At 40.7% G+C, this 27,768-nt stretch overlaps 1 protein-coding gene across 1 annotated transcript; it reads left to right on the top strand.

The window, feature by feature from the left end:
• Nucleotides 1-44: 44 nt before the first annotated feature.
• On the top strand, nucleotides 45-27,768 carry LOC127435585 (BLOC-2 complex member HPS5-like). The gene is made up of 23 exons (XM_051689143.1): nucleotides 45-162; nucleotides 5,389-5,501; nucleotides 6,243-6,353; nucleotides 9,244-9,308; nucleotides 9,417-9,609; nucleotides 9,729-9,859; nucleotides 11,412-11,633; nucleotides 12,124-12,195; nucleotides 13,308-13,396; nucleotides 14,271-14,449; nucleotides 15,202-15,360; nucleotides 15,829-15,985; nucleotides 18,250-18,361; nucleotides 18,824-18,970; nucleotides 19,103-19,171; nucleotides 20,827-21,422; nucleotides 21,649-21,769; nucleotides 23,580-23,729; nucleotides 24,170-24,289; nucleotides 24,446-24,559; nucleotides 24,650-24,756; nucleotides 26,289-26,661; nucleotides 27,052-27,768. The coding sequence occupies exons 2-23, from the start codon at nucleotides 5,400-5,402 to the stop codon at nucleotides 27,110-27,112; spliced, it is 3,450 nt and encodes a 1,149-aa protein (XP_051545103.1). The 5' UTR covers nucleotides 45-162; nucleotides 5,389-5,399; the 3' UTR covers nucleotides 27,113-27,768.

Raw genomic sequence — 27,768 nt, 5'->3', positions numbered from 1 at the left:
GCGTCTCACAGTGGCGTGCTCGAGGCGGAAGTAGCGCCGGTCAGTTTACAGTCAGCTGTCAAACACACACGTGATTTTCACTTTACACACTATTATGATCCATTCTTACTACATTTCTGGAGATTTAACGCACATTTAAATGAGTCTGGAGCCCAGGAGGAGGTAAAAACACATTTTTAATGCATCTTCATTCATATCAAATGTTTTATTTTAATTACTGAGTTTGTCTTAAACACGTTTACCAACTCAGATACGTTTATCTGCTTTATTTACAGAGTAAAAAATAGGGTAAAAGCCTCTCTTATTTGGCTATAAATGTTTAAATGGTGTAACTTTAATGATTAAATCATTCATTGAGCTGAACTGTTACTGCAAAAGTACCCACATTTCCAATGGATCTTTTACTTTCATTTTAAACTTGCGTTTTTAACAACAAATATGACCCCAAACTCACACAAAAGGAGATTTATTTGATTGTATATAGTGTTTTTAAAGTTTGTCAACGCTGAATTGACATGTAATGTGTTTTTAGACGAATGGGGAAGTGGTGAATTGGGTGTGTATGTGTGTTTGTAAGTGCTTTTCTGTTTGAAAATCAAATAAAAATCCCTAAAACTTAACTAAATACATTATATGTCATATTTGTGACCAAAGGGTTTGCGTGTTTTTTTTTTTTTTGGGGGGGGGGGGGGGTTCATTCAGACATTGTTTTATGTTATAAATATAATACAGTTAGTTTACGAGGTTTATAATAGTCCAAAATTGTCCTTGAATGCTATATTTTCATATGAAAAAAGGAGAAATTGAAGGGTATGTGTCGTAGTCATGCTTTTTTTAATTGGATTCCTCTGGAATCATATGACAGAGGGCTGAGAAGGGCTGTGTAAGAAATCCTAGTGAGTTGCCTACCAAGACAGCATATTTTGACATTAAATGTCCGACTCCTTTGAGTCATTTCATAGCTAACATTTTATGTATCCTAAATACATATACACAATTAAATAATATTTCCACACACTTTTTTTTTTTTTTTTTTGTGGAAATGATGGCTGATACAAAAGTAATATTTACCTTGATTTTTCTTTGTTTTCTTCAAATATCTCAAGCATGCTCTTCACTGATATTTGTCGACTTATATAAAAATGCTTTGTTAGTATATTATGACCACAAATGCTACACCGCTAGTGCTCCAAAATGAAATGTTGTGTGTCTTTAAGTGCATATGGCCACAAATGCTTTTTGGAATGCACCTATGCTGCCCAGTAATGATGCATGCAGTCAAAATTCCCACCCAAAAAAGAAGTACGCACTTTTATAATGCCTGCCGTTGATGCCCAAAAATGCTGCAGGGGCCTGTGATTGCCAAAAATACTGTATTCACCTCGAGTGGCCTAAAATGCATCTATGATATGCCAAAAGATGCCAGGTCCCAAAACGCTGCCTAAAAGTGCTGTCTAGGTACGCCCAAAAATGTTGCAGGGGCCTAAAATGCACCCAAAAATGTTGCAGGGGCCTAAAATGCACCCACAAATGTTGCAAAGGCCTTAAATGCGCCCAAAATTTTTGCAGGGGCCTAAAATGGCCAAAAATGTCTAGGTATGCCCAAAAATGTTGCAAGGGCCTAAAATGCACAAGCCATTGATCAGGGGCGGACTGGAAAGAGAAATTGGCCCGGGATTTTACATAGAAACTAAAGGCCTAAAATGCACCCAAAAACGTTGCTAGGGCCTAGAATGCTGTCTAGATATGCCCAAAAATGTTGCAAGGGCCTAAATGTGCCCAAAAATGTTGCAAAGGCCTAAAATGCCCCCAAAAATGTTGCAAGGGCCTAAAATGCCCCCCAAAATGCTGCAAGGGAGTAAAATGCCCCCCCAAAATTTTCAGGGGCCTACAATGCACCCACAAATGTTGCTAAGGCCTAAAATACTGTCTAGGTGTGCCTAAAAATGTTGCAGGGGCCTAAAATGTGCCCAACAATGTTGCAAGGACCTAAAATGTGGCCCAAACTGTTGCAGGGGTTTAACATGCCCCCCCAAAATGTTGTAAGGGCCTAAAATGCTCCCAAAAATGTTTCAGGGGCCAAAAATTCCCCCAAATATATTCGAGGGGCCTAAAATGCACCCACAATGCCAGGGCCTAAAATACTGTCTACGTATTCCCAAAAATGTTTAGCAGGGTCTAAAATGCCCCCCAAATGTTTCAAGGGCCTAATATGCCCCCCAAAATGCTGCAAGGGAGTACAATGCCCCCAAAAATGTTTCAGGGGCCTAAAATTCTCCCAAAAATGTTTCAGGGGTCAAAATTCCCCCCAAAAATATTGAAGGGGCCTAAAATGCACCCACAAATGTTGCTAGGGCCTAAAATACTGTCTAGGTGTGCCCAAAAATGTTGCAAGGGACTAAAATTTGCCCAAAAATGTTGCAGGGCCCTACAATGTACCCATACATCTTTCAAGGGCCTAAAATGTGCCCAACAATGTTGCAAGGACCTAAAATGCACCCAAAAATGTTGCAAGGGCCTAAAATGCACCCCAAAATGCTGCAAGGGAGTAAAATGCCCCCCCAAAATTTTCAGGGGCCTACAATGTGCCCACAAATGTTGTTAGGGCCTAAAATACTGTTTAGGTGTGCCTAAAAATGTTGCAGGGCCCTACAATGCACCCATACATCTTTCAAGGGCCTAAAATGTGCCCAACAATGTTGCAAGGGCCTAAATTGCACCCAAAAATGTTGCAAAGCCTAAAATGCCCCCCAAAATGCTGCAAGGGAGTAAAATGCCCCCAAAAATTTTTCAGGGGCCTAAAATGCTCCCAAAAATGTTCCAGGGGTCAAAAATTACCCCCAAAATATTGGAGGGGCCTAAAATGCACCCACAAATGTTGCTAGGGCCTAAAATACAGTCTAGGTGTGCCCAAAAATGTTGCAAGGGACTAAAATTTGCCCAAAAATGTTGCAGGGCCCTACAGTGCACCCAGAAATCTTTAAAGGGCCAAAAATGCGCCCAACAATGTTGCAAGGGCCTAAAATGCCCCCCAAAATGCTGCAAGGGAGTAAAATGCCCCCCCCCCCCCAAATTTTCAGGGGCCTACAGTGCGCCCACAAATGTTGCTAGGGCCTAAAATACAGTCTAGGTGTGCCCAAAAATGTTGCAAGGGAATACAATTTGCCCAAACATTTTGCAGGACCCTACAATGCACCCATAAATCTTTCAAGGGCCTAAAATGTGCCCAATAATGTTGCAAGGACCTAAAATGCACCCCAAAATGCTGCAAGGGAGTAAAATGCCCCCCCAAAATTTTCAGGGGCCTACAATGTGCCCACAAATGTTGTTAGGGCCTAAAATACTGTTTAGGTGTGCCTAAAAATGTTGCAAGGATCTAAAATTTGCCCTAAAATGTTGCAGGTGCCTACAATGCACCCAGAAATCTTTCAAGGACCTAAAATGTGGCCCAAACTGTTGCAGGGGCCTAAAATGCCCCCCCAAAATGTTGTAAGGGCCTAAAATTCACCCAAAAAGGTTTCAGGGGCCTAAAATGTTCCCAAAAATGTTTCAGGGGCCCAAAATTCCCCAAAAAATATTCAAGGGGCCTAAAATGCACCCACAAATGTTGCCAGGGCCTAAAATACTGTCTAGGTATTCCCAAAAATGTTGCAAGGGCCTAAAATGCACCCAAAAATGTTGCAAGGGCCTAAATTGCACCCAAAAATTTTGCAAAGCCTAAAATGCCCCCCAAAATGCTGCAAGGGAGTAAAATGCCCCCAAAAATTTTTCAGGGGCCTAAAATGCTCCCAAAAATGTTCCAGGGGTCAAAAATTACCCCCAAAATATTGGAGGGGCCTAAAATGCACCCACAAATGTTGCTAGGGCCTAAAATACAGTCTAGGTGTGCCCAAAAATGTTGCAAGGGACTAAAATTTGCCTAAAAATGTTGCAGGGCCCTACAATGCACCCAGAAATCTTTAAAGGGCCAAAAATGCGCCCAACAATGTTGCAAGGGCCTAAAATGCACCCAAAAATGTTGCAAGGGCCTAAAATGCCCCCCAAAATGCTGCAAGGGAGTAAAATGCCCCCCCAAAATTTTCAGGGGCCTACAGTGCGCCCACAAATGTTGCTAGGGCCTAAAATACTGTCTAGGTGTGCCCAAAAATGTTGCAAGGGTCTAAAATTTGCCCAAAAATGTTGCAGGTGCCTACAATGCACCCAGAAATCTTTCAAGGGCCTAAAATGTGCCCAACAATGTTGCAAGGACCTAAAATGTGGCCCAAAATGTTTCAGGGGCCTAAAATGCTCCCAAAAATGTTTCAGGAGCCAAACATTCCCCAAAAAATATTCAAGGGGCCCAAAATGCACCCACAAATGTTGCCAGGGCCTAAAATACTGTCTAGGTATTCCCAAAAATGTTGCAAGGGCCTAAAATGCCCCCCCAAAATGTTGTAAGGGCCTACAATTCACCCAAAAAGGTTTCAGGGGCCTAAAATGCTCCCAAAAATATTTCAGGGGCCAAAAATTCCCCCAAAAATTTTCAAGGGGCCTAAAATGCACCCACAAATGTTGCCAGGGCCTAAAATACTGTCTAGGTATTCCCAAAAATGTTGCAAGGGCCTAAAATGCACCCAAAAATGTTGCAAGGGCCTAAAATACAGTCTAGGTGTGCCCAAAAATGTTGCAAGGGAATACAATTTGCCCAAACATTTTGCAGGACCCTACAATGCACCCATAAATCTTTCAAGGGCCTAAAATGTGCCCAATAATGTTGCAAGGACCTAAAATGCACCCCAAACTGTTGCAGGGGCCTAAAATGCCCCCCCCCCCCCCCACAAAAAAAATGTTGTAAGGGCCTAAAATTCACCCAAAAATATTGAAGGAGCCTAAAATGCACCCACAAATGTTGCCAGGTCCTAAAATACTGTCTAGGTATTCCCAAAAATGTTGCAGGGGCTTAAAATGCCCCCCAAAATGTTGCAAGGGCCTAAAATGCCCCCCAAAATGCTGCAAGGGCCTAAATTGTGCCCAAAAACGTTGCCAGGGCCTAAAATACTGTCTAGGTATGCCCAAAAATGTTGCAGGGCCTAAAATGCACAAGCCTGTGATCAGGGGCGGACTGGGAAGAGCAATTGGCCCAGGATTTTAGATAGAAAAACATTTTGTGGACAATTCTGCATAATGCAGTGGCCCATTTCAGCTTATCATGGCCCATTCGGCCCCGTTTCGCGGTTGGCCCTTCGGGAAAAGTTCCGGTTCTCCCGATGGCCAATCCGCCCCTGCCTGTGATAACTAAACATGCTGCACACGTGTCTATGATGTCTAGGTAAGCAGCTCACAAAGTTTTGCAACACAGCCACAGCGACTCATGAGGATTATGTAAATGTTTGTTTATTCCCCTTTCAGAGCAGTGCAGGATGATTCCTGTGGTACCTGAGACTTACACTCACGTGTTGGCCGAGTTTGACTGTCTGGACCCCCTCCTCTCTGCCCTGCGACTGGACTCAGGCCGGATCAAAGTAACACACACACACACACACACACACACACACTTACGTAACTACATAATATACATGTTATGTAAAAGTAAGAGTATGTTTTTACTGTGATAGTTTTTATGGGTCCAGTTATTCAACCTGACCTGAATTGTGTGTGGTGGTGTTTACTTTTCAGGGAACATCATAAAATCTCTTTCGGTTTCTGTTCTGTTTATTTGTTTCCTCATCAACAGCATATCAACACACCCTAAACCGCATAGAGAATAATTTTACCTGACTGTTGAATGTGTATCACTGCACTGATTGGCTACTTGACAACCTCATAAGTGACTCTCATAAAACCATTGAATGAAATGAAATTCCAGGTCACATTTCACCCCATTTCACCCCACCCACATTTAAAACTTATGCAAATTAAGCCTGTTTTAAGGACTGTTTCCAGTCTCATTAGATTCTCATTAATGTAATTGGAATTTTATAGTCAAATTGACTGTAATGCAATGATTTTGTTATTAAACAACAGATACTACACTGGTGTATAAATACTTATATATATTTCTCATTATGGTACTAATAATGTCCCACATGCTTAATTTGAAATAATGTCACAGTGCAAAAGCTCTTAATGGTCTTAAAATTTGGCTTCATTTTCTTAACGCAAAATATATATATATTCTTTTTCTTTTTTACTGATTTTGGGGTGAAACGTGACCCAGACATGTTCTTGACAGATTCCTCACAATATTCTTCTTTGTGTTGCAGTGCACGTGTCTCTCCGTGTCGAAGAAATGGCTGGCTCTGGGCACTTCTGCCGGAGGACTTAACCTCATTCAGAGAGACGGATGGAAGCAAAAACTGATCCTCACACACAAAGTACAAACAACAAACGCAATCCTCACACAGTTAATCACTGAGCTGATACACACACTTACAGAACCTTTAGCTGTTTGTTGACAGTAGGAGTGTTTACATGCAGTTGTTCCACTTTATCTATTAGATGTCTTCACATGATCTCTTAAAGTGTTTTTGAACCTTCTAAGGTCATTATAGACATTGCAACAGTATCTTTATCACATGTTGGTTTTTGCCTGTGTTTTATTGGTACAACCTAACAAAATATACAGCATTTAAAAAAAAGATACAGTAGTAGAACATGAAATTACTGTGTCAGGATGATCATGCAACATGTGCATATCTAGATCTTGCTTCCATCTCATTTATATTACAGGGATGCTACTACTCACCTTTCAGCTAAAGTCACCTTTTTTTTAATTCACGTAGTGAATCGCCTCAGTCCGGGTGACGGAGGACGAATCCCAGTTGCCTCCGCATCTGAGACCGTCAATCCGCGCATCTTATCACGTGGCTTGTTGAGTGCGTTGCCATGGAGACATCGCATCCACGCTCAACTCACCACGCGCCCCACTGAGAACGAACCACATTATAGCGACCACAAGGAGGTTACCCCATGTGACTCTACCCTCCCTAGCAACCGGGCCAGTTTGGTTGCTTAGGAGACACTCAGCATGCCCTGGGATTCGAACTAGCGAGCTAGCGAACTCCAGGGGTGGTAGCCAGCGTATTTTACCACTGAGCTACCCAGGCCCCCCTACATTTTCCTTGTTAAAATCACTTGAATGGGTTAAACTTAAACACTTTAAGAGCTTTAAATGCAACCAAAAAAAAGCTTTAAATGCAACAAACAAATCAAATAAAAATATATATCCAGAACACCTGTTATGACTTTCTCACCTTTTTCACCTCTCATGAGTTTGCATACCTGCAGTATAAATGTATAATATCAGCCATCATAACTAGAGGTCGACCAATAGTGGAGTTTGCCGATACCGATAACTAAGGTGGTGGAAAAGGCAGACAATCAATTAATCAGTCGATAGTTTTTAAAATCGATTTATAGAATGTCAAAAACAATTTCTTATTCTTTTTTTTACTATGGTGGGCAAAGACAAAGAGTTCAAAATGAATAAAATCCCTGATGCAGTTTATTGTTCAACCAAAATACCAATAATAACCAGAAAACAAATGAAGATTTGGTGCATAACGCAAGACTTTTACGTATAAACTAGCCCGAAACACTCCGGGGACTCTTATTTTGAAATGACGAAATGATTACAAAAAACTATCTGCAACTATAGCCATATAAATCCAAAACGCAGCTATCAGCATCAATTAATCGATAAAAACGATATATCGGTCTACCTCTACTCGTAACCGTTATCGGCCAAATATTCTGCAACATACGCGGACCCTTAAAAGACAGGAAGGGATTTTTTCTTTCTGAAATAGTTTTGCATTTCCTCACAATAGCTTTATCCATCCCTAATGAAAATTAACCACGGTTTTACTACAGCAACTGTAGTTTAACTATGGTATGGTAACCATATTTTAACCATATTTGAATGATATCACTGTGTAACAAATTTTTATTTTATTTTTGTTCCTGGGTAGTAAGTGTTATTTCCTAATTGCTTATGCCTCAAAAGTATAGAAAATGGCTATTATTCCCCACAAACTTTGCTTTTGTGACCAGGACAGTGATATTTTGAAATGTACCTATTTCCAAAGAGAAAACGGGCGAATTTGTGTCTTTTCGTTCACATAAAGTCAGAAAAAAACAACATATGGGAGTATCCTAATTAACATGTATTTATACCTAAAGTAATATTCAAAGCCGTGCTGGTCCATAATGGTAACAAGTACCCGTCTCTTCCCCTGGCTCACTCTGTGCACCTCAAAGAGGATTACAACAGCATCAAGACCTTGCTGGATGCCTTGAAGTATGATGAGTACGGCTGGGAGGTCATAGGAGACTTCAAAATGGTGGCATTCCTGATGGGTCTCCAAGGCGGTTTTACCAAGTTTCCCTGCTATCTTTGCCTTTGGGACAGCAGGGACACCAAGGCACACTACCACAGGCGGGACTGGCCACAGCGGACCGAGTTCTCTGTGGGGAGGAACAATGTCAAGTGGGAGCCACTGGTGGACCCCCAGAAGGTTCTGATGCCACCACTGCACATCAAATTGGGCCTTATGAAACAATCTGTCAGAGCTCTAGTTGAGGAGTCGGCAGCCTTCAAGTACCTTCAAGACTTCTTCCCTAAGCTGTCTGAGGCAAAGGTCAAAGCCGGTGTCTTCGTCGGACCACAGATAAATAAGAATTTTGGATTCATATGTTGTTTTTTTTCTGTCTTTATGTGAACAAAAAGACACAAATTCGCCCGTTTTCTCATTGGAAATAGGTACATTTCAAAATATCACTGTCCTGGTCACAAAAGCAAAGTTTGTGGGGAATAATAGCCATTTTCTACACTTTTGAGGCATAAGCAATTAGGAAACAACACTTACTACCCAGGAACAAAAATTGTGTTACATAGTGTACTCATAGTAAAACCATGGTTTTACTATAGTAAAACTGCAATAATTGTGACTGTAGGAACACATTTGTGATGATAACCATGGTTTTAAAAACATGTACAACAAATTAACCATGGTGATACTTCAGTAAAAATAACCATGTTTTTTTGGCAGAATGACTAGGATTCATTTTCATAAAGGATGGATAAAGCTATTGTGAGGGAACCCAAAATAATTGCGAGGAAATGTGAAACTTTTTGTGAGAGAACACAGAACTGTTATCTTCTAAATTTAAATCAGGCATAAGCCAAAGTATACTTTGCCATTAACGGTTTCCATAGCATTCTGATTCAAAATGATCAATATCTTCTCTACTGCCTTTATTTAGGAAGGCTCTATCACGCAGGTTGCATGCTGCCCCCATGATGAGGACTTTATCGCTGTGGCAACGAGGTATTCCTGTTTACCTTATCTGTGTTAAACAGTTTTGTTTGTTTTTACCAATCTGAGCACATTAGATGTGTGTGTGTGTGTGTGTGTGTGTGTGTGTGTGAACTCCAGTCAGGGTGCGGTAGTGGTGTGGGAGCTACACTTGGAGCGGCGTGGTCGTCCGGAGCGCGCATCTGTGTCCTGGGAGCATCGTGGACAGACGGTTACGTCTCTGTGTTGGGACACCTCGGCCCTCCGAGTGTTTGCAGGAGATGTTGGAGGGAAAGTGTCCTGCGTACGGGCTGGGTCCTCTAAACTTGGGAAGGTAAAAGAAAATTAGTTCACCTCACACACACGTAGAAGCTTCAGTGTGTCGTTGTGGTTATATTTTATTTAAATAATAATTTGCATATTGTGTTTTTGTCCTTGTGTGTTTCCAAACAGGCCTCTGCATTTGTTATCTTCCCAGTTCAGACCATCACCACGGTGGATTCCCGTGTCGTCCAGCTAGGGTACACGGATGGACACCTGGTGGTCTCGTCTCTCAGTCGCTGCTACCTGTGTGACACTGAGAGGTGTGTGTTGGCTTAAACAGTCTCACTTTAAAAGTCCTGAGGCCTGATGTAAAAACACTGCATACAGACAAAACTGACATCAAAATATCCTACACCATTTACAACGCACAGAGAGTGTGTGAGTGAAGAGAATGTCCTGCATTGTCATAAATTATGTCCCTCTCGCTTACATTTTCTGTCAGACTCCAGTCAGGTCTCCTAAGCAACCAAATTGGCCCGGTTGCTAGGGAGGGTAGAGTCACATGGGGTAACCTCCTCGTGGTCACTATAATGTGGTTCTCGCTTTCGGTGGGGCACGTGGTGAGCTGTGCTTGGATGCCGTGGTGGATGGCGTGAAGTCTCCGCGGTAACGCGCTCAAGAAGCCACGTGATAAGATGCACGGATTGACGGTCTCAGACGCGGAGGCAACTGAGATTCGTCCTCCGCCACCCGGACTGAGGCGAGCCACTACGCCACCACGAGGACTTAAGAGTGAATTGGGCATTCCAAATTGGGGAGAAAAAGTATGACATAACCCACGAAAAACGAGTAATCGATTACTCATAAATTAATAAAAAGTATGACATGTAAGTGCAACTTATATTTTGTTTTATTCACAAACATTACCAAGAACTGTTTCGAAATAAGCTAACTTTAACAAACTGTGTTTTTCTTTTTGGATATTGTGCATATTGATATTTACAAAAAGTCTAGAAAAAGGCTTCACATTTCACATTTTTTATTTTTTTTATTTCTCATGTTATTCAGAAAAACAAGTGGTGAAAGTTGGCTTTTTATAAAATGCACTCTGCCCGTGTTCAGAGATTTAACGCTCATACACTCATACTGGTCTGAAAAGCTTCTGAGTTTCTCGTACCGCTTTGCATTTTCGTTCCACCATAAACACAGATCCTTGTCCGTTGGTTTGCATGACTCCCAAGGGCGTAGAGGGTTTGAACATTGGTGGGATTGATTTGTGAAGCAATCAAGCGATGGGTGGGGGGTGTGGGGGTTGTATTTGCTAGTCGTGATTACTGGGGGGGATAATTGTAACAGCAAGATTTGGTAAGAGATTCAGAAGGAAAGTAAAGTGAAATTTAGAGTATGTATTCGACAAGCTGGTGCAGAACAATTACTCGATTAGTCGATTACTCGTGCACATCCCTAGTCAATAGACGGTCATTGCGACTCTGTAACAGATCGGCACTATGGAGTCACATGTTTTTTTTAATTTGACAATTTAATATGCTAAAGATCACATTATCCGCTAAAAACATGCGCAGATGCGAGAGAAAACACAGAAGACCGTAAAACAAAAACAGACTTCCGTTATTAATCGTGGGAAACTTCTGCGTTCAGGAAAAAGTGCAACTAAGGTCATGTGATTTACAGACCCAATGCATTGACTAGTCGGTGCGTATGCATACTTTGAAACCTGCTCAAAGTTTAATGCATGAGGCCACATATCTAAAGTGTGGAAAAACAGCTGAGAACAATTAATGAAAAATCTGAATTCTTTTCGGAACATCATCTGCTCGCATCAATCTATTCCTTCCTGTCTTTCTCTCTCAGGGAGAAGTTCTGGCGCGTGGGTAATAAAGAGCGAGATGGAGAGTTTGGGGCGTGTTTTCTCCTGCTGGGTCAGCGGGGTCAGGCGGGCGGTCCTCCTCCCCTACTGTACTGTGCCCGGCCGGGTTCACGCATTTGGGAGGCCAGTTTTACCGGAGAGGTTCTGAGTACACACCAGTTCAAACAGCTGCTGGCCTGCCCACCACTGCCACTCATCTCTTACAAGTGTGTGTTTGTGTGTGTGTGCACAGTCTAACACTTCACACTGTCCTGATTCATTTGTGTTCGGAATGGCATACTAGCATACTACTCGTACTATTTTTGCAGTATTCAGTGTGTGTATAATACATTTTCAGAAGGCATGGAATATCTGGATGACTACATTTGCTAAAATGAGCCGTATACAACATTGTTTCTACGCAAACTGTTTTACATACTATTGTTTAATAGCATGCAGTATACAGTTTTTAAGTGCAGTATTTAGTAAGTAAATTACTAGTAGTCTACTCTGAACATTGCTTCTGTTGTGAATGTGTGTGTGTCTGTGTTTGACTAAATCTCTCTCTCTAGATAAACTCTAGATAAGCCGTTATCACATAGGGTGTGTTGTATTGCACATTTTATTTCCTGAATTACTCAACATTTCTCTCTATCACTTTCTCCCTCCTGTATTGTTGTTTGTCTTTTACATGTGTTGTATTTGATGTGTGTTTAGGAATGAACCACATTACAACCCTGAACAAACGAGTCCACAGTCTCTGGCTTTCCCAAGACTAATGCAGTTTGGGTAATCACGCCTCTCGAGTTCCTTATCTTCCTGTACAACACATCACATGAACTTTTAGTACAGACTGAAAGTACACTATCAGTACTACCTACACATTCTGTATTATTCATATTTTCCACATTTTTGAATAATAGTTAAGTCAGCCAAACTATGAAATAAACCAAATGGAAGTTTGGGAATTATGTACAGCGTTGGCCAAAAATGATAAACAAATCAAAACTATCTTATATTTGAGCTTCATCAAAGAAGCCACTGTTTCTAGATTGTCAGGGGTTTTTAAACTTTTTGATGATGATCCCCTTGCAAGGGACCCCTGTGTGAGAAAAATAGGAAACATGATATTATAAAGACACGTTTGCAAAATGATTTATTCAAATGTTATATGAAAAAGATATACTTTTAATTAATATGACAGCTTGTCTTTTTTCTATTATAGTGATGTACCTAAGAGGTTTAAACCCGGAGAGAAATATTTTGAATTCAATTAAAATGTATTTGTATAGCACTTTTCACAATAAATACTGTTTCGAAGCAGCATTAAAGAGATAAGTGAAGTACAGCACTTATTTCTCACAAATAAGAAATGTTTTTTTTCATAATATATGAAATTGTATTCAGATTTGTTTTCATTTCTTATGCTTTGAAACTGGCTGAAGAATAAAATGAATGTGACTAACCTCATGGTTTCAAAAAGTAGTAGTTTCAAATAATGTCAGCATTATTTTCTTTTTACTATTTTTAATTATTTTTCTCTCTTAAATTTTTCACGGACCCCCTAGCACCCCTTACTGCCCCCTTGGGGTCCCCGGACCCCATTTTGAAAACAGTATTGATATTGAAGGAGTTCCTATGTACGCTGGACGCTTTTTGACTACTTTTCCTTCACTGTCCCCTCAAACTAATTTTTTTTACTTCACTTTTTTTCATTTAAGGCAATTTGTACATAAGCACGACTTACAGAACTAATATGTATCATTTCAGCGTATGCTTTTAAATAAAAAGGATTTTAAGATTTTGAGAAACATAAATTCAGTCAGGATAACAAATGTTTTAGGTTTAATAATTGACTTGAAAATTAAATATGAACTTGTGTGTGTGTGTGTGTTTCTCAGTGAACAAAACCTGCTCACATGGACTGATTCGGCTATCTACATATTCACCCCTCACAGTGGGCAAGTCCTTCTGTGGACAGAGGTCAAAGGTGAGAAGTGACGAAATTACAGTGAAGAGATCATCATTTTCTCACCCTCATGCCATTCCAGATGTGTATGACTTTCTTTCTTCTGCTGAACACAAACAAAGATTTTTTTAGAAGAATATTTCTGCACTGTAGGTCCATACAATGCAAATGAATGGGGTCCAAATCTTTGAAGCTCCAAAAAGCACATAAAAGTAATCAATACAACTCCAGTGTTTTAATCCATGTCTTTTGTTGTGATCTAATCGGTTTTGGGTGAGAACAGACCAAAATATAACTCAATTTTCACTGTACATCTTGCCATTGCAGTCTCTAGGCACGATCATGATTTCAAGCTCGATTACACTTCCTAGCGCTCGACGCATTCGCAGAGCCCTAGATGCCGCTAAGAAGTGTAATCAAGCTTGAAATCATGATCGCCTCGGAGACTGCTAATGCACAAGATAGAGTGAAAAATTTGTTATATTTTGGTCTGTTCATACCCGAATCTGATTATTTAGCTTCAGAAGACATTGATTTAGCCACTGGAGTCATATGGATTACTTTTATGCTGCCTTTATGTGCCTTTTGAAGCTTCAAAGTTCTGGTCACCATTCACTTGCATTGTATGGACCTACAGAGCTGAAATATTCTTCTAAAAATCTTCATTTGTGTTCAGCAGAATAAAGAACATCATACACATCTGGGAAGGCATGAGGGTGAGTAAATGATGAGAGAATTTTTATTTTTGGGTGAAGTATTTAGGTCTAAAAGGATTTCATTTAGACAAGAGAGAATAGAAAAAAATATACTAATAAATAAGGTAGACTATTATCAAGTAAGTATTTATAAAAAATTGTAATGCTCATGGATTGGATCTGTCTTCTTCTCTCTCTAGACATAGCAGAGATCACAGTTTTCCGAAATGAGTTGTTTTGTCTACATGGTGATGGTCGTTTGTCTCACCTGTCGTTGGTGTCACCTGAGCGCTGTGTGGAACGGCTGTTGAAGAGAGAGAACTGGACGCTTGCCGCAACCGTCACCTGCATGTTTCAGCACGCTGTTATTACATCCAGGGTACACACACACACACACACATAAATTGAATGAAAAAGGCTAAATAAACAGAATTATTTCTGAGATGATAAACTTGCGCCTTGAGAACTTGTTGAGTTCATGTGACAATTTAAGTGTTTATGATACTACCGTTTGAAGCATTTATCGTTACATAATGCATATGGATACACATACTTCTGTCTCCCCTTTTCTCCCCAATTTGGAATGCCCAATTCCCAATACACTCTAAATCCTTGTGGTGGCGTAGTGACTCGCCTCAATCCGGGTGCCGGAGGATGAATCTCAGTTGCCTCCGCGTCTGAGATGGTCAATCCGCGCATCTTATCACGTGGCTTGTTGAGTGCATTACCGCGGAGACCTAGTGCATGTGAAGGCTTCACGCTATTCTCCGCGGCATCCACGCACAACTCAACACGCACCACACCGAGAGCGAACCACATCATAGTGACCACGAGAAGGTTACCCCATGTGACTCTACCCTCCCTAGCAACCGGGCCAATTTGGTTGCTTAGGAGACCTGGCTGGAGTCACTCAGCACGCCCTGGATTCAAACTCGCGACTCCAGGGGTGATAGTCAGCGTCAATACTCGCTGAGCTACCCAGGCCCCCACATACTATTTTCAAACATTAGTAGGCATACAGAATATATGCACAGTATGTAATAACCATACAAACATCGCAGCAGAAATAGTAGTATGGTAGTATGCCGTTCCAAATTCAGCCAGCCTCTTTTTTTTCCATTTCCTCCTCAGGCCAGAAAGTCCCTCCCCATTGATCGACTGGAGCAACTCAAGACTCAGCTAAACTCCGCCTCCCAGCAGCAGCTGATTGGTCAGCTGGAGGAAGTGATCAGTAAACTAGAACCACTGGACTCCGCCTGCAGCAGCCGCAGGAGCAGCATTTCCTCTCACGTAAGTGTAAAAAACACATACAGATGCAAAAATGTGTATATACACAGATATTTCTCATTCCTGCAAATAAATCATGGCAGAGATACACTTAATCAGTGAGTTTGTCTGTAAAAAAAAATCAAAACATTTCTAAAACAAGAATAATTTACTTGTGAATCAAAATCAAATATGATATCGATTGTTTCCAGAGATTATATTTTGAATATTTTTTTTTTCTTGCCATATAGGAAGATAGTTTTTTGTTTTTATACATAAATCTAATAACATTTAGTGAAGTTTATGCTTTAAAAAAAATACAAAAATAACACAATTTGCTGATAGGGTATAGGAAATATCTTAATCCAAGAAATATTTGATGAAAAAAAAGTCTTGTTTCTCAGCTCAGCTCTGTTTTACAATCTGGTAATCTTATTGGATAATTAAAAAACAAATGTGACTTGTAAATGTGACTTCCTGTCTTGTTTGCAGGAAAGCTTTAACGTTTTGGACTGTGGTATATACCGCGTCATCAGCCGAAGAGGCAGCCAATCAGATGAGGACACCAACTCCATCGCCAACCAATCGATGCTTGAGGAGGAACGGCTGAAGGAGTTTAATTTCACTGAGGAGGAACAGGGAGAGAACGGTGAGACTGAGAGACAGAGACACTCATCGAGTGCAAACTGGATTGATTTCAAGTCAGTTCAAACCTAAAAGGGATGTTGGTGAGTTTGCCAGACTGTGATTGGCTCTCACAGTGGGAATTCTGTGGTCTGATACGGGTCGGGAAATACTTTTCTCACATTTCAATACTGACCAGAAAGGAATTTTCTACAACATAGTACACACAGTAAAAGGATTCAGCACATGCAGTGGTTTTCTGCAGTAATTGGTCATAAAATGTGATCTCACCTTCATCAAAGTCGCAAGTATAGACAAACACAATGTGCTTAAGCTAACAACACACAAACAATTATAATCTTTCATGTCTTTATTATACACATCCCATTAAACATTCACAGTGCTGTGGAAAAAGTAAGTGACCCCTTGGATTTAATAACTGGTCGATCCTCATTTGGCAGCAATAACCTCAACCAAGTGTTTCCGGTAGCTGCGGATTAGACCTGATCAATGTTCAGAAGAAATTTTGGATCATTCTTCCTTACAGAACTGCTTCAGCTCAGTCATATTCTTAGGATGTCTGGTGTGAACATCTCTCTTGAGGTCATTCCACAGCATCTCTATTGGGTTAAGGTCTGGGCTCTGACTGGGACACTCCAAAAGGTGAATTTTCTTTTTTTGAAGCCATTCTGTAGTGGTGTTACTTCGATGTCCTGCTGCATCACCAAACTTCTACTGAGCTTCAGCTGGCACACAGCCACCCTGATATTATCCTGTAGGATATCTTTATAAACTTGGGAATCAATTTATACCTCAATGATGGCAAGCGGTCCAGGCCCCGAAGCAGCAAAGCAGCCCCAAATCATGATGCTCCCTCCACCGTACTTCACCGTTGGGATGATGTTGGTATGCAGTGCCTTTTTTACACCATACGTAGTGCTGCGTGTTCTTCCCAAACAATTCAGCCTTAGTTTCATCAGCCCACAAAACATTTTCCCAGTAGTGTTGAGGAGTGTCAAAGTGGTCTTTGGCAAACTTCAGGAGCGCAGCAATGTTTTTGTTGGAAAGCAGTGGCTTTCTTTGTGGTGTCCTGCCATGGACACCATGCCTGTTTAATGTTTTCTGTATAGTAGACTCATGAACAGAGATGTTAACCAGTTCCAATGATTCCTTCAAGTCTTTATCTGTCACTCTAGGGTTCTTTTTGACCTAATTGATCATTCTGCGGTGTGCCCTTTGAGTCATCTTGGCTGGACGGCCACTTCTAGTGAGAGTACCTATAGTACTAAATCGCCTCCATTTATAGACAATTTGTCTAACTGGACAGATGAATATCTAAGCTCTTCAAGATAAATTTCCAGCTTTATCCAAAGCAAAAATTCTTGATTGTAGGTCTTCTGAGATCTTATTGCGAGGCATGGTCCATGTCAGCAGATGCTCCTTATGAATAGTAAACTCAAAATGTTTGAGGGCTTTTTATAAGTCAAAGTAGCTCTAACCCACACCTCCAATATCGTTTCATTAATCGGATGCCAGGTTTGCCAACTCCTGACTCTAATTAGCTTTTGTGGATGTCATTAGCCTGGGGGTTCACATACTTTTTCCAACCTACACTGTGAATGTTTGAATGATGTATTCAGTATGTATAAGAACAATACAATAATATGTGTGTTATTAGTTAAAACAGATTGTGTTTATTCATTATTGTAAATTAGATGAAGATCAAATGAGATTTTAAGACAAATTTATACATAAATGCAGGTATTTCTAAAGGGTTCACATACTTTTCTTGCCACTGTAAAAATTCTGAGCAAGAGAGTAATGATTTATCTTTGTGTTTTGTTTAGAAAACTACACAGGAATGTTTTACAGCTACGTGTTGTCTTAAAGTCTACTCATATAACTCCTGTCATGTGACATATTTCCGAGGGAAACAGAATATTCAATGGGGGAAAAATCATTTAGGACATTTTTTTAAAATGATTTCCTTAGCTTGGAAATTTTTATGTTAGTATTTTTTATGTGTGCTGTATGTCAAAATATCTTGAAATAAAAGACAGTAAAAACATTACTCATTTATATGGTGTTTGCAACGTTTTTTTTTCACTGCTGGCTTTTTGGCATGCACTATGTGTCAATTTTGTTTGTTTGTTTGCCTTCTTTGCTCTATGCTTTTGCTTCATTCTCTAATGACTTCTGACTCTATTCTTTTTCTCCATTCATGCCTCTATCATTTCAACACTTTTTTCTTTCCTATTCTTTCCTTTATCCCTCATTTCTGTCCTAAAGACTCTCAGTCTGTGCGAGGAGAGAGCGACAGGTCTGACCTCGGTCTGCAATTCCTGCCGCTGTCTTTCCGCCCAAAACCACCACGAGTTGCTCTGCAGGCTGTGCGAGACAGGTACGCCCACATTTACACACCTGTCCACTGAAACTTTCCCTTTTTTTTTATTGTGATTTCATTTCCCCTTAAATTCCACACCAGACTCACTCTGCATTGCTCTGATTGGCTGGTTGACAAGGAAGCAAAACTCCACCACGGAGTCAAATGTATTTATATACTGACCAAAATGCAGCTGGTTGCACCACACATTATTTATAAAACAGTAACTTCCTATTTCAGTTGATGTAGTGTCACATATTCTCTGTGTCATTTCATACCGATGTGTCTCGTGTCATTGGTAAGGTTGAAATTTAAGGATTATTTCTCCTCTTCGGTTATTTTCTTCATGCAGAAATGGTTGTTTATCTGAAAACCAGCTGTATTTTAGGTGCTTATATTTTGGAGTGTCACTGTCGGTTGAGTGGCCTTTGCTTTTGCATTTGTAAATATGTATATACTGTATATATGTGTGTATATCAGTGTCTCTAGCTTCATGAAGAAGACCACAGAGAAGATCAACACTCTTCAGATGAATGCTGACCTTTGGCCTCGGCCTGACCTCAGGGAAGGTGTTCAAGGTGAGGTCACGGCCCCTGCAACCCCTCTTCCAGATGAAGTGGACCATGAGTGAGTTCCACCTCTTTTGCTTCATGATACCTGTCCAGCTCTTTACTGTTGCAATTGATGTTTTGTATATAATAATTGACATTGTTTTGTGTGTTTTTATTTTTTATTTTATTTTGTCTGTCTGTCTCTCAGTGTGAATTCGGAGCAGTCCAGTTCAGATTCTGAGCTGCAGGAGTTGAGGGTCGCCACACAGAAAGCTGTGTGAGTTCAGAGTGCTACAATATACAGTATATATATATATATATATATATATAACACTGCCGCTCACTGGATGTTTTTTGTTTTTGGCGCCATTCTGAGTAAATTCTAGAGACTGTTGTGTGTGAAAATCCCAGGAGATCAGCAGTTACAGAAATACTCAAACCAGCCCATCTGGCACCAACAATCATCCATGCGATTATCTAATCTACCAATCGTGTGGCAGCCATGCAGTGCATAAAATCATGCAGATACGGGTCAGGAGCTTCAGTTAATGTTCACATCAACCATCAGAATGGGGAAAAAATTTGATCTCAGTGATTTTGACCGTGGCATGATTGTTGGTGCCAGACGGTCTGGTTTGAGTATTTCTGTAACTGCTGATCTCCTGGGATTTTCATGCACAACAGTCTCTAGAATTTACTCAGAATGGTGCCAAAAACATCCAGTGAGCGGCAGTTCTGTGGACGGAAATGCCTTGTTGACGAGAGAGGTCAACAGAGAATGGCCAGACTGGTTCAAACTGACAAAGTCTACGGTAACTCAGATAACCAATCTGTACAATTGTGATGAGAAGAATATAATCTCTGAATGCTATTCTGAGATGCGGGTTGGCGCTGTTTTGGCGGCACGAGGGGGAGCTACACAATATCAGGCAGGTGGTTTTAATGTTGTGGCTGATCGGTGTACATATATAGAAAGAGATAATTTCAGGGGCCTGGGTAGCTCAGTGGCAAAAGATGTTGTCTACCACACCTGGAGTTCGCTAGTTCGAATCCCAGGGCATGCTGAGTGACTCCAGCCAGGTCTCCTAAGCAACCAAACTGGGCCGGTTGCTAGGGAGGGTAGAGTCACTTGGGGTAACCTCCTCATGGTCGCTATAATGTGGTTCGTTCTCGGTGGGATGCGTGGTGAGTTGAGCGTGGATGGCGTGAAGCCTCCACACATGCTATGTCTCTGTGGCAATGCGCTCAACAAGCCATGTGATAAGATGCACGGGTTGGCGGTCTCAGATGCGGAGGCAGCTGGGATTCGTCCTCCGCCACCCAGACTGAGGCGAATCACTACGTGACCACGAGGACTTAAAAGCACATAGGGAATTGGGCATTCCAAATTGGGAGAAAAAAAAAGAAAAAAGAAAGAGATAATTTCAGGGCTTTTTATTCCACAGTCCCACAGTTGTGGCATCATTTCCGCATCACCAAACAATTTTGCCTCTAATATAGTTTTTTCAAAATTTAGTGTACTTGTTAACCAAGTGGACACAGGTGAAATATGAGATGTTTAAAGAAAAAGAGAAACCAAGATAAATATCACTTCTGAGTGGAGTATTTTTATTGGGTGTCATTTATAAAAATCAAGCTATAATTTTGCCAAATGATGTAAAAAGTATCAAAATATAATGTAATTTAGTGAATTTTGGATACATACATAAATGGTAGCTATGAAATTAGCCTTCACAAGACAAAGGGGTTTTTGTCCTTTGTTTATGTTAAAAATGTCATTTCTACGAATGTCATTTCCACCACAGAAATTTTATTAAAAACAATACAGAATTTTAGATGTGCTGGAAATGATATGTCATGTTGACCACCCAGTTTCTGTAGTTATTATTGTATTATTACACGCTTTAGAGGTAAAGTATGCTGTGTCTCCAGCTCTCAGATCCAGGACCCCATGGTTTTACTCGACCCTGTCTGTCTTGGGGAAGTGCTCCGAGACTGGGCTCCGGTTCTGGAGAGGGTTCTGGGCCCTGAAGATCACACCAGACCAGGAGAAAGAGAAAATGGAACGACAAAAGAGGAGGAGAAGACCTTAGAAGAAGAAGAAGAAGAGGTCATGCCATCAATGTCCTGTTGCGTTGTGATTCAACCGGAGAGCTCATCAGCGACTGACCTGGATGAATCCTCAACCCTTGCCGAAGAAGAGGACCTTAGAGAGAGCATCCCATGTTCCACTGCCCCAGTCAGAGCGACGTTTCCACCGCTCACTAACCCTGTGGAACTAATTCAGCTGTTTTCCCCCAAACCTTTGCCTCCTGATCTTAACACTGACCTCTCGCAGTTGGCCTGTCTTTACCTGGACTTGGGCTGTCCGGGTGGATTAAGGGATGAGAGAGGAGGGGTGGAGAGTGTATGTGTGTTCCTCAGGAGATATTTCTTCCTGTTGGACCAGGAGAGAGTGAGGAAGATGTGTATGCTGAAGTACAGAGAGCAGCCCGAGGTGCTGAAGGCGTACATCGCTGGCATGCTGGGTAACCTCTCACAAAAATATTGATTAAATTATTTATTTATCAAGCAGAAAGAAAGCACTTAAGGAAAGCACTTAAAGACATCTATAACTGCAACTATATTTAACTAAAAACACATCGCTTATGAAAACGTAAAACGCAACACAAACAAAGATGTTTCAAAAGCGTCCGTCTGTACACAGACCAGCAATTAAAATAGCTCAGATGGAAGTATTCTGTTGTGTTGTAGAGTTCACGCAGGCCAGTAAGGTAGTGGAGGTGATTCAGAAGGGAGATCTGCTGAAATCTTTGCGCAGTTTGCGAGACCTTCAACCCTGGAATGCACCTCTGCTCCTCTCACACCTGTACAGGTGAGACTACATACTCAGAGCATTACACACACACACACACACACACACACACACACACACACTGAGGAGGGAATTCACTAAGAATGAATTATGCGGGGCCTTGGTAGCTCAGTGGTAAAATACACTGGCTACCACCCCTGGAGTTTGCTAGCTCGCTAGTTTGAATCCCAGGGCGTGCTGAGTGACTCCAGCCAGGTCTTCTAAGCAACCAAATTGGCCCAGTTGCTAGGGAAGGTAGAGTCACATGGGCTAAACTCCTTGTGGTCGCTATAATGTGGTTCGTTCTCGGTGGGGCGCGTGGTGAGTTGAGCGTGGTTGCCGCGGTGGGTGGGGTGAAGCCTCCACAAGCGCTATGTCTCCGTGGCAGCGCGCTCAACAAGCCACGTGATAAGATGCGTGGATTGACAGTCTCAGATGTGAGGCAACTGAGATTCGTCCCCCGCCACCCGGACTGAGGCGAATCACTACGTGACCACGAGGACTTAAAAGCACATTGGGAATTGGGCATTCCAAATTGGGAGAAAAAGGGGAAAAATCCCACCCCCAAATCCATCCATCCATCCATCAATCGTTCTTTACTATTTATTTATCAAACCATCCTTCCATCTATCCATCCATCCTTTTTTACTATTTATTTATCAATCTATTCATCCATCCATCGTTCTTTACTATTTATCAATCCATCCATCCATCCATCATTCTTTACTATTTATCAGTCTATCTATCCATCCATCCGTCGTTCTTTACTATTTATCAATCAATCCATCCATCCATCGTTCTTTACTATTTATCAATCTGTCTATCCATCATCCATCGTTCTTTACTATTTATTTATCAATCCATCCATCCATCCATCCATAGTTCTTTACTATTTATCAATCTATCTATCCATCCATCCATTGTTCTTTACTATTTATTTATCAATCCATCCATCCATCCATCCATCCATCCATCCATCCATCGTTCTTTACTATTTATTTATCAATCTATCCATCCATCCATCCATCCATCATTTTTACTATTTATTTATCAATCCATCCATCCATCCATCATTCTTTACTATTTATTTATCAATCCATCCATCCATCCATCCATCCATCCATCGTTCTTTACTATTTATCTATCAACCTATCCATCCATCCATCCATCCATCCATCCATCCATCCATCGTTCTTCACTATTTATTTATCAATCCATCTATCCATCGTTCTTTACCATTTATTTATCAATCCATCCATCCATCCATCCATCATTCTTTACCATTTATTTATCAATCCATCCATCCATCCATCCATCCATCATTCTTTACTATTTGTCAATCTATCAACCTATCCATCCATCCATCGTTCTTTACTATTTATTTATCAATCCATCCATCCATCCATCCATCGTTCTTTACTATTTATTTATCAATCTATCCATCCATCCATCCATCCATCATTTTTACTATTTATTTATCAATCCATCCATCCATCCATCGTTCTTTACTATTTATTTATCAATCCATCCATCTATCTATCCATCCATCCATCCATCATTCTTTACTATTTATTTATAAATCTATTCATCCATCCATCGTTCTTTACTATTTATATATCAGACCATCCATCCATTCATCCATCCATCCATCCATCTTTACTATTTATTTATCAATCTATCCATTCATCCATCCATCCATCATTATTTACTATTTATCAGTCTATCCATCCATCCATCCATCCATCCATCTATCTCTCTGGCTTTAGAATGTTCCATGTGGTAAAATTCATTAGATATTCTATCATATTAATGTTTGTTTTCCTCTTTACAGACTCTATGAGAAACATGGAGAGGTGGCCGTTCGTGCCTACCCACAGTTCTTTCCCACAATCCTCCCCTCTGACATTATGGCCATGGCTCTGCCCAGCCACTTCCTGCCTTATCTGGACAATCTCGTCCAATCACGAGCCGAGCAGCAGAGGTGCAGCCACTTTCCTTGGAATACAGTTCTGTCTTTATTTACTCGTGTCATTTTAACCCATGGAACACAAAAGGAGATGTTAATCTGAGAATGTTAGTCTGTCACTATTCACTTTTATTGCATCTTTTTTTTCTATACAATGAGAGTGAATGTTGACTGATGCTAACATTTTGCTGTGGCTCTCCTTTTGTTTTCCATGGAAGAAAGAAAAACATGAGGGTGAGTCAATGTTGTGGTGAACTATTATTTTAATATTGTGTGTTCATCGCTATTGTTTAGCTCAAGATCAAATGAAATACAAGACCGGATTTGTTAAAACACACTATTCGGTTTACATATTTGTAATTAATGTGTTGTATGCTTGTTTTAAACATTTGTGTTTTTGGTTATATGCAAAAGAATGTTAAATAAAGAAACTCAAATTTCTTACATTTCTCCAGGTTGTCTTTCCTGGGTTCTCTTCTCCAGCCGGAAACTCTGCGACAGGATTGGTTGGAACTGGCGCTATCCCATGATGCACCACAAAAGGCTGACACACTCACTCCTGATGGGCAGCCCAGGTACACACAACAATTGTTAAGCAACTAGATTTTTACATTTTTCTAAAGAAAGTGTAAGTGGTGCTAGCTAGTGCTTTGCTCTGCTCTGCTTTGGGTGGTTTAAATACTATTCTACAGTAGGTTTGGTTGACTGTAATGTCACCTGTTGGATTATAGGTGGCGCTCTCATTTCTTCAGTTGGGGTTACGGACGTCTTTTGTCTCTTTTGATCCGATTGCCTGCTGATCTGACTTCCAAACAGAAGATGCTGGAGACGTGTAGAACTCATGGGTGAGTGTAGAATTAGACTGAATGGAATTGAAACGGAATCATATCCAGTGTGACTGTGTCTGATCATCAGTGTGTTTTTTTGTTTCTCAGGTATTGGATGGGTTACTTGTACCTGTGCAGAGAGCTGCAGCGACGGTCGGAGGCTTTCAATGCCATTTGCAGACTGGACGACATGACATTACTAGAGGAGGAGGATGGTAAAACAATCACTTATACGCCATCTATCCATCCATCCTTTCTTCCTACCGGCCTAATAAATGTCTTTATTTTTTCTATCTATCTATCTTCCTTGCTTTCTTTCTTTCTTTCTTCTGTCTTTCCTACCGACGTAATAAACGTCCTTCCTTCCTTCTTTCTACCGCTCTCATAAATGTCCTTCTCTCTTTCTATCTACCTCGCTTTCTTTCTTCCTTCTTTTCTTCCTACCGACCTAGTAAATGTCCTTCCTTCCTTCTTTACTTCTTTACTTCTTTCTTCCTTCTTTCTTTCTTTCGTTCATTTTTTCTTTCTTTCTTTCTTTTTCTTCCTTCTTTCCTTCCTACCGACCTAATAAATGTCCTTCCTTCCTTCCTTCTTTTCTTCCTTACTTCCTACCTACCTAATAAATGTCCTTCCTTCCTTCCTTCTTATCTTCCTTACTTCCTACCTACCTAATAAATGTCCTTCCTTCCTACTTTCTTTACTTCTGTCTGTCTCTTCTTCCTTCCTTCCTTCCTTCTTTCCTTCCTGCTGATCTAATAAATGTCCTTCCTTCATTCTTTCCTTACTTCCTTTATTTCTTTTCTTCCTTACTTCCTACCTACCTAATGAATGTCCTTCCTACTTTCTTTACTTCCTTCTTTCTTTCCTTCCTACCTTCTTGCATTCCTTCCTTCCTTCCTTCCTTACTTCCTACCTAACTAATGAATGTCCTTCCTACTTTCTTTACTTCCTTCTTGCATTCCTTCCTTCCTTCCTTCCTTACTTCCTACCTACCTAATGAATGTCCTTCCTTCCTACTTTCTTTACTTCCTTCTTTCTTTCCTTCCTTCCTTCCTTCCTATCTAATGAATGTCCTTTCTTTACTTACTACTTTCTTTCCTTCCTACCTTCCTTCCTTCCTTCCTTCCTTTCTTCCTACCTACCTAATGAATGTCCTTCCTTCTTTCCTTCCTTCCTTCCTTCTTTCCTTCCTTCCTTTCTTCCTTTCTACCTACCTAATGAATGTCCTTCCTTTCTACTTCCTACATTCCTTCCTTCCTTCCTTCCTTCCTTTCTACCTACCTAATGAATGTCCTTCCTTTCTACTTCCTACATTCCTTCCTTCCTTCCTTCCTTCCTTCCTACCTACCTAATGAATGTCCTTCCTTTCTCCTTCATTCCTTCCTTCCTTCCTTCCTTCCTTCCTACCTAATGAATGTCTTTCCTTCCTTCCTTCCTTCCTTCCTTCCTTCCTTCCTTCTTTCTTTCTTTCCTTCCTTCCTTCCTTTCTACCTACCTACCTAATGAATGTCCTTCCTTTCTACTTCCTACATTCCTTCCTTCCTTCCTTACTTCCTACCTACCTAATGAATGTCCTTCCTTCCTTCTTTCTTTTTTCCTTCCTTCCTTCCTTCCTTCCTTTCTACCTACCTACCTAATGAATGTCCTTCCTTTCTACTTCCTTCCTTCCATCCTTACTTCCTACCTACCAAATGAATGTCCTTCCTTTCTACTTCCTTCGTAATGAATAATCTTTCTTTCTTTTCAGGTATTGTTCCTCAGTCTCTTGATGAGTGGGTGTTGCTTCTCCAGCTCTCTCAGCAAATCAGTAGCAGCATCAGTGATGAAGTCCCACCCACTGCTGCTCTGCCCACCAGCAGCAATATTATCAGTACCACCAGCGGAACCTGCTCCGGTAAAACCAATGGTAACAGCACAGACAAGGGTTCTGCTGACCTATCTAACGGTTCCACTGACTGGAGTGTTCATGTCAGTCCGGAAAATATCATCCTGCGGCTGGTGAGAGTCTTTGGGCCGGACCAGGCCCTGGTGGCCCAGCAAGAGTCTGGGGTACAGGTGAACCTCAGTCCACGGTCCACGCTGGTCTGTGATCTGCTTCGCATGGCTGAGAAGAGGCAGAGGTGAGAGCAAACACCCCTTGAATGGCAATACATCACTATTAGTGATAAATCTGTTGGGTTCTACTAAAATCAAAAGATGAAAATTAATGTGCGTGCATGTCTATATTTAAAATGGCATACTACCTACTTACTTTAAAAGAAGGTAGTATGCAGTATGTATACTATGCACAGTATGCACATTTTTTGTATGCATGTAATACACGGATTACCTAAAATATGTGCCAAAATGTGAAGTGTACAACAGAGCACACTGCATGGGATGCACAGTATGCAGTAAGCAGTATGCTAGAATTCCATACTGAACATACTGTTTTAAAAAAATAGTAACAACAGCTTTTATACATTTTTATTCTCATATATTCTTTCTTATTCTTTGTTTCTGACCCACAGAGCATTGATTCAGACCATGCTGGAGCGCTGTGATCGGTTTCTATGGTCTCAGCATGCTTGAGACCCCCGCAGTAGGGTCCTAGTGTCCACCTGATCTCCACATGTCCCTCAAGGATCCAGCGCTGTTCTCTATATGGACACATTACAGATTGCTGTCTCTAATCTGAGCCTGTTTCTATGCAACTGCACTAGGATCAATTGCATTTAGTGCATAAGACTGATTTCAAAGCCTGCGTATCTGTTTGTCCTGGGTCATTACTTCCATTGGACATTTCTTAGCTTTTCAGACCAGCGCTGTGATTTGAGATCAAATTAAATTGTCCTGTTGAATTCAGTGTGAAAATGTATGTAAAACTAAATTCATTTTACTCTGAAATTCAATCTGCTTGTGTTTATGACGAAGGCCCAATGTGTTCAGTATTATTTTAAGAGTTATATATACAGTATATATATATATACAATGCTTACATATATGTTCATCTATTTAATTGCCTTCATTTGAAAGTATTTGAGAACACAAATGGGCCTTGAGAAATGAGGAAAAACTAACAAACCCACACAGTTGTGTCCCTTTAACAAAGATGAGTATGAATAATTATGAATGTATCAAATACAAGATTTTTTTTTTTTGTAACTAATGTCAAGTGGTTTAACTGGTTAACAGGCTGCTCTTAATGAAAGCATAATAAATATGAGTATCATGCTAATTTAATGTAA

The sequence above is a fragment of the Myxocyprinus asiaticus genome, chromosome 46 (genome assembly GCF_019703515.2).
Source record: "Myxocyprinus asiaticus isolate MX2 ecotype Aquarium Trade chromosome 46, UBuf_Myxa_2, whole genome shotgun sequence".
In the NCBI taxonomy this organism is placed as follows: domain Eukaryota; kingdom Metazoa; phylum Chordata; class Actinopteri; order Cypriniformes; family Catostomidae; genus Myxocyprinus; species Myxocyprinus asiaticus.
This window is presented reverse-complemented; position numbering and strand designations above follow the sequence as displayed.

What these genes read in the sequence shown, in the direction of transcription:
- LOC127435585 (XM_051689143.1), top strand. Translation starts at nt 5,400, where the DNA reads ATGATTCCTGTGGTACCTGAGACTTACACTCACGTGTTGGCCGAGTTT. An exon ending in GGTCCTCTAAACTTGGGAAG is followed by an intron (nt 9,610 to 9,728) that starts GTAAAAGAAAAT and finishes GTTTCCAAACAG; the next exon opens with GCCTCTGCATTTGTTATCTT. An exon ending in GAGACGTGTAGAACTCATGG is followed by an intron (nt 24,560 to 24,649) that starts GTGAGTGTAGAA and finishes TTTGTTTCTCAG; the next exon opens with GTATTGGATGGGTTACTTGT.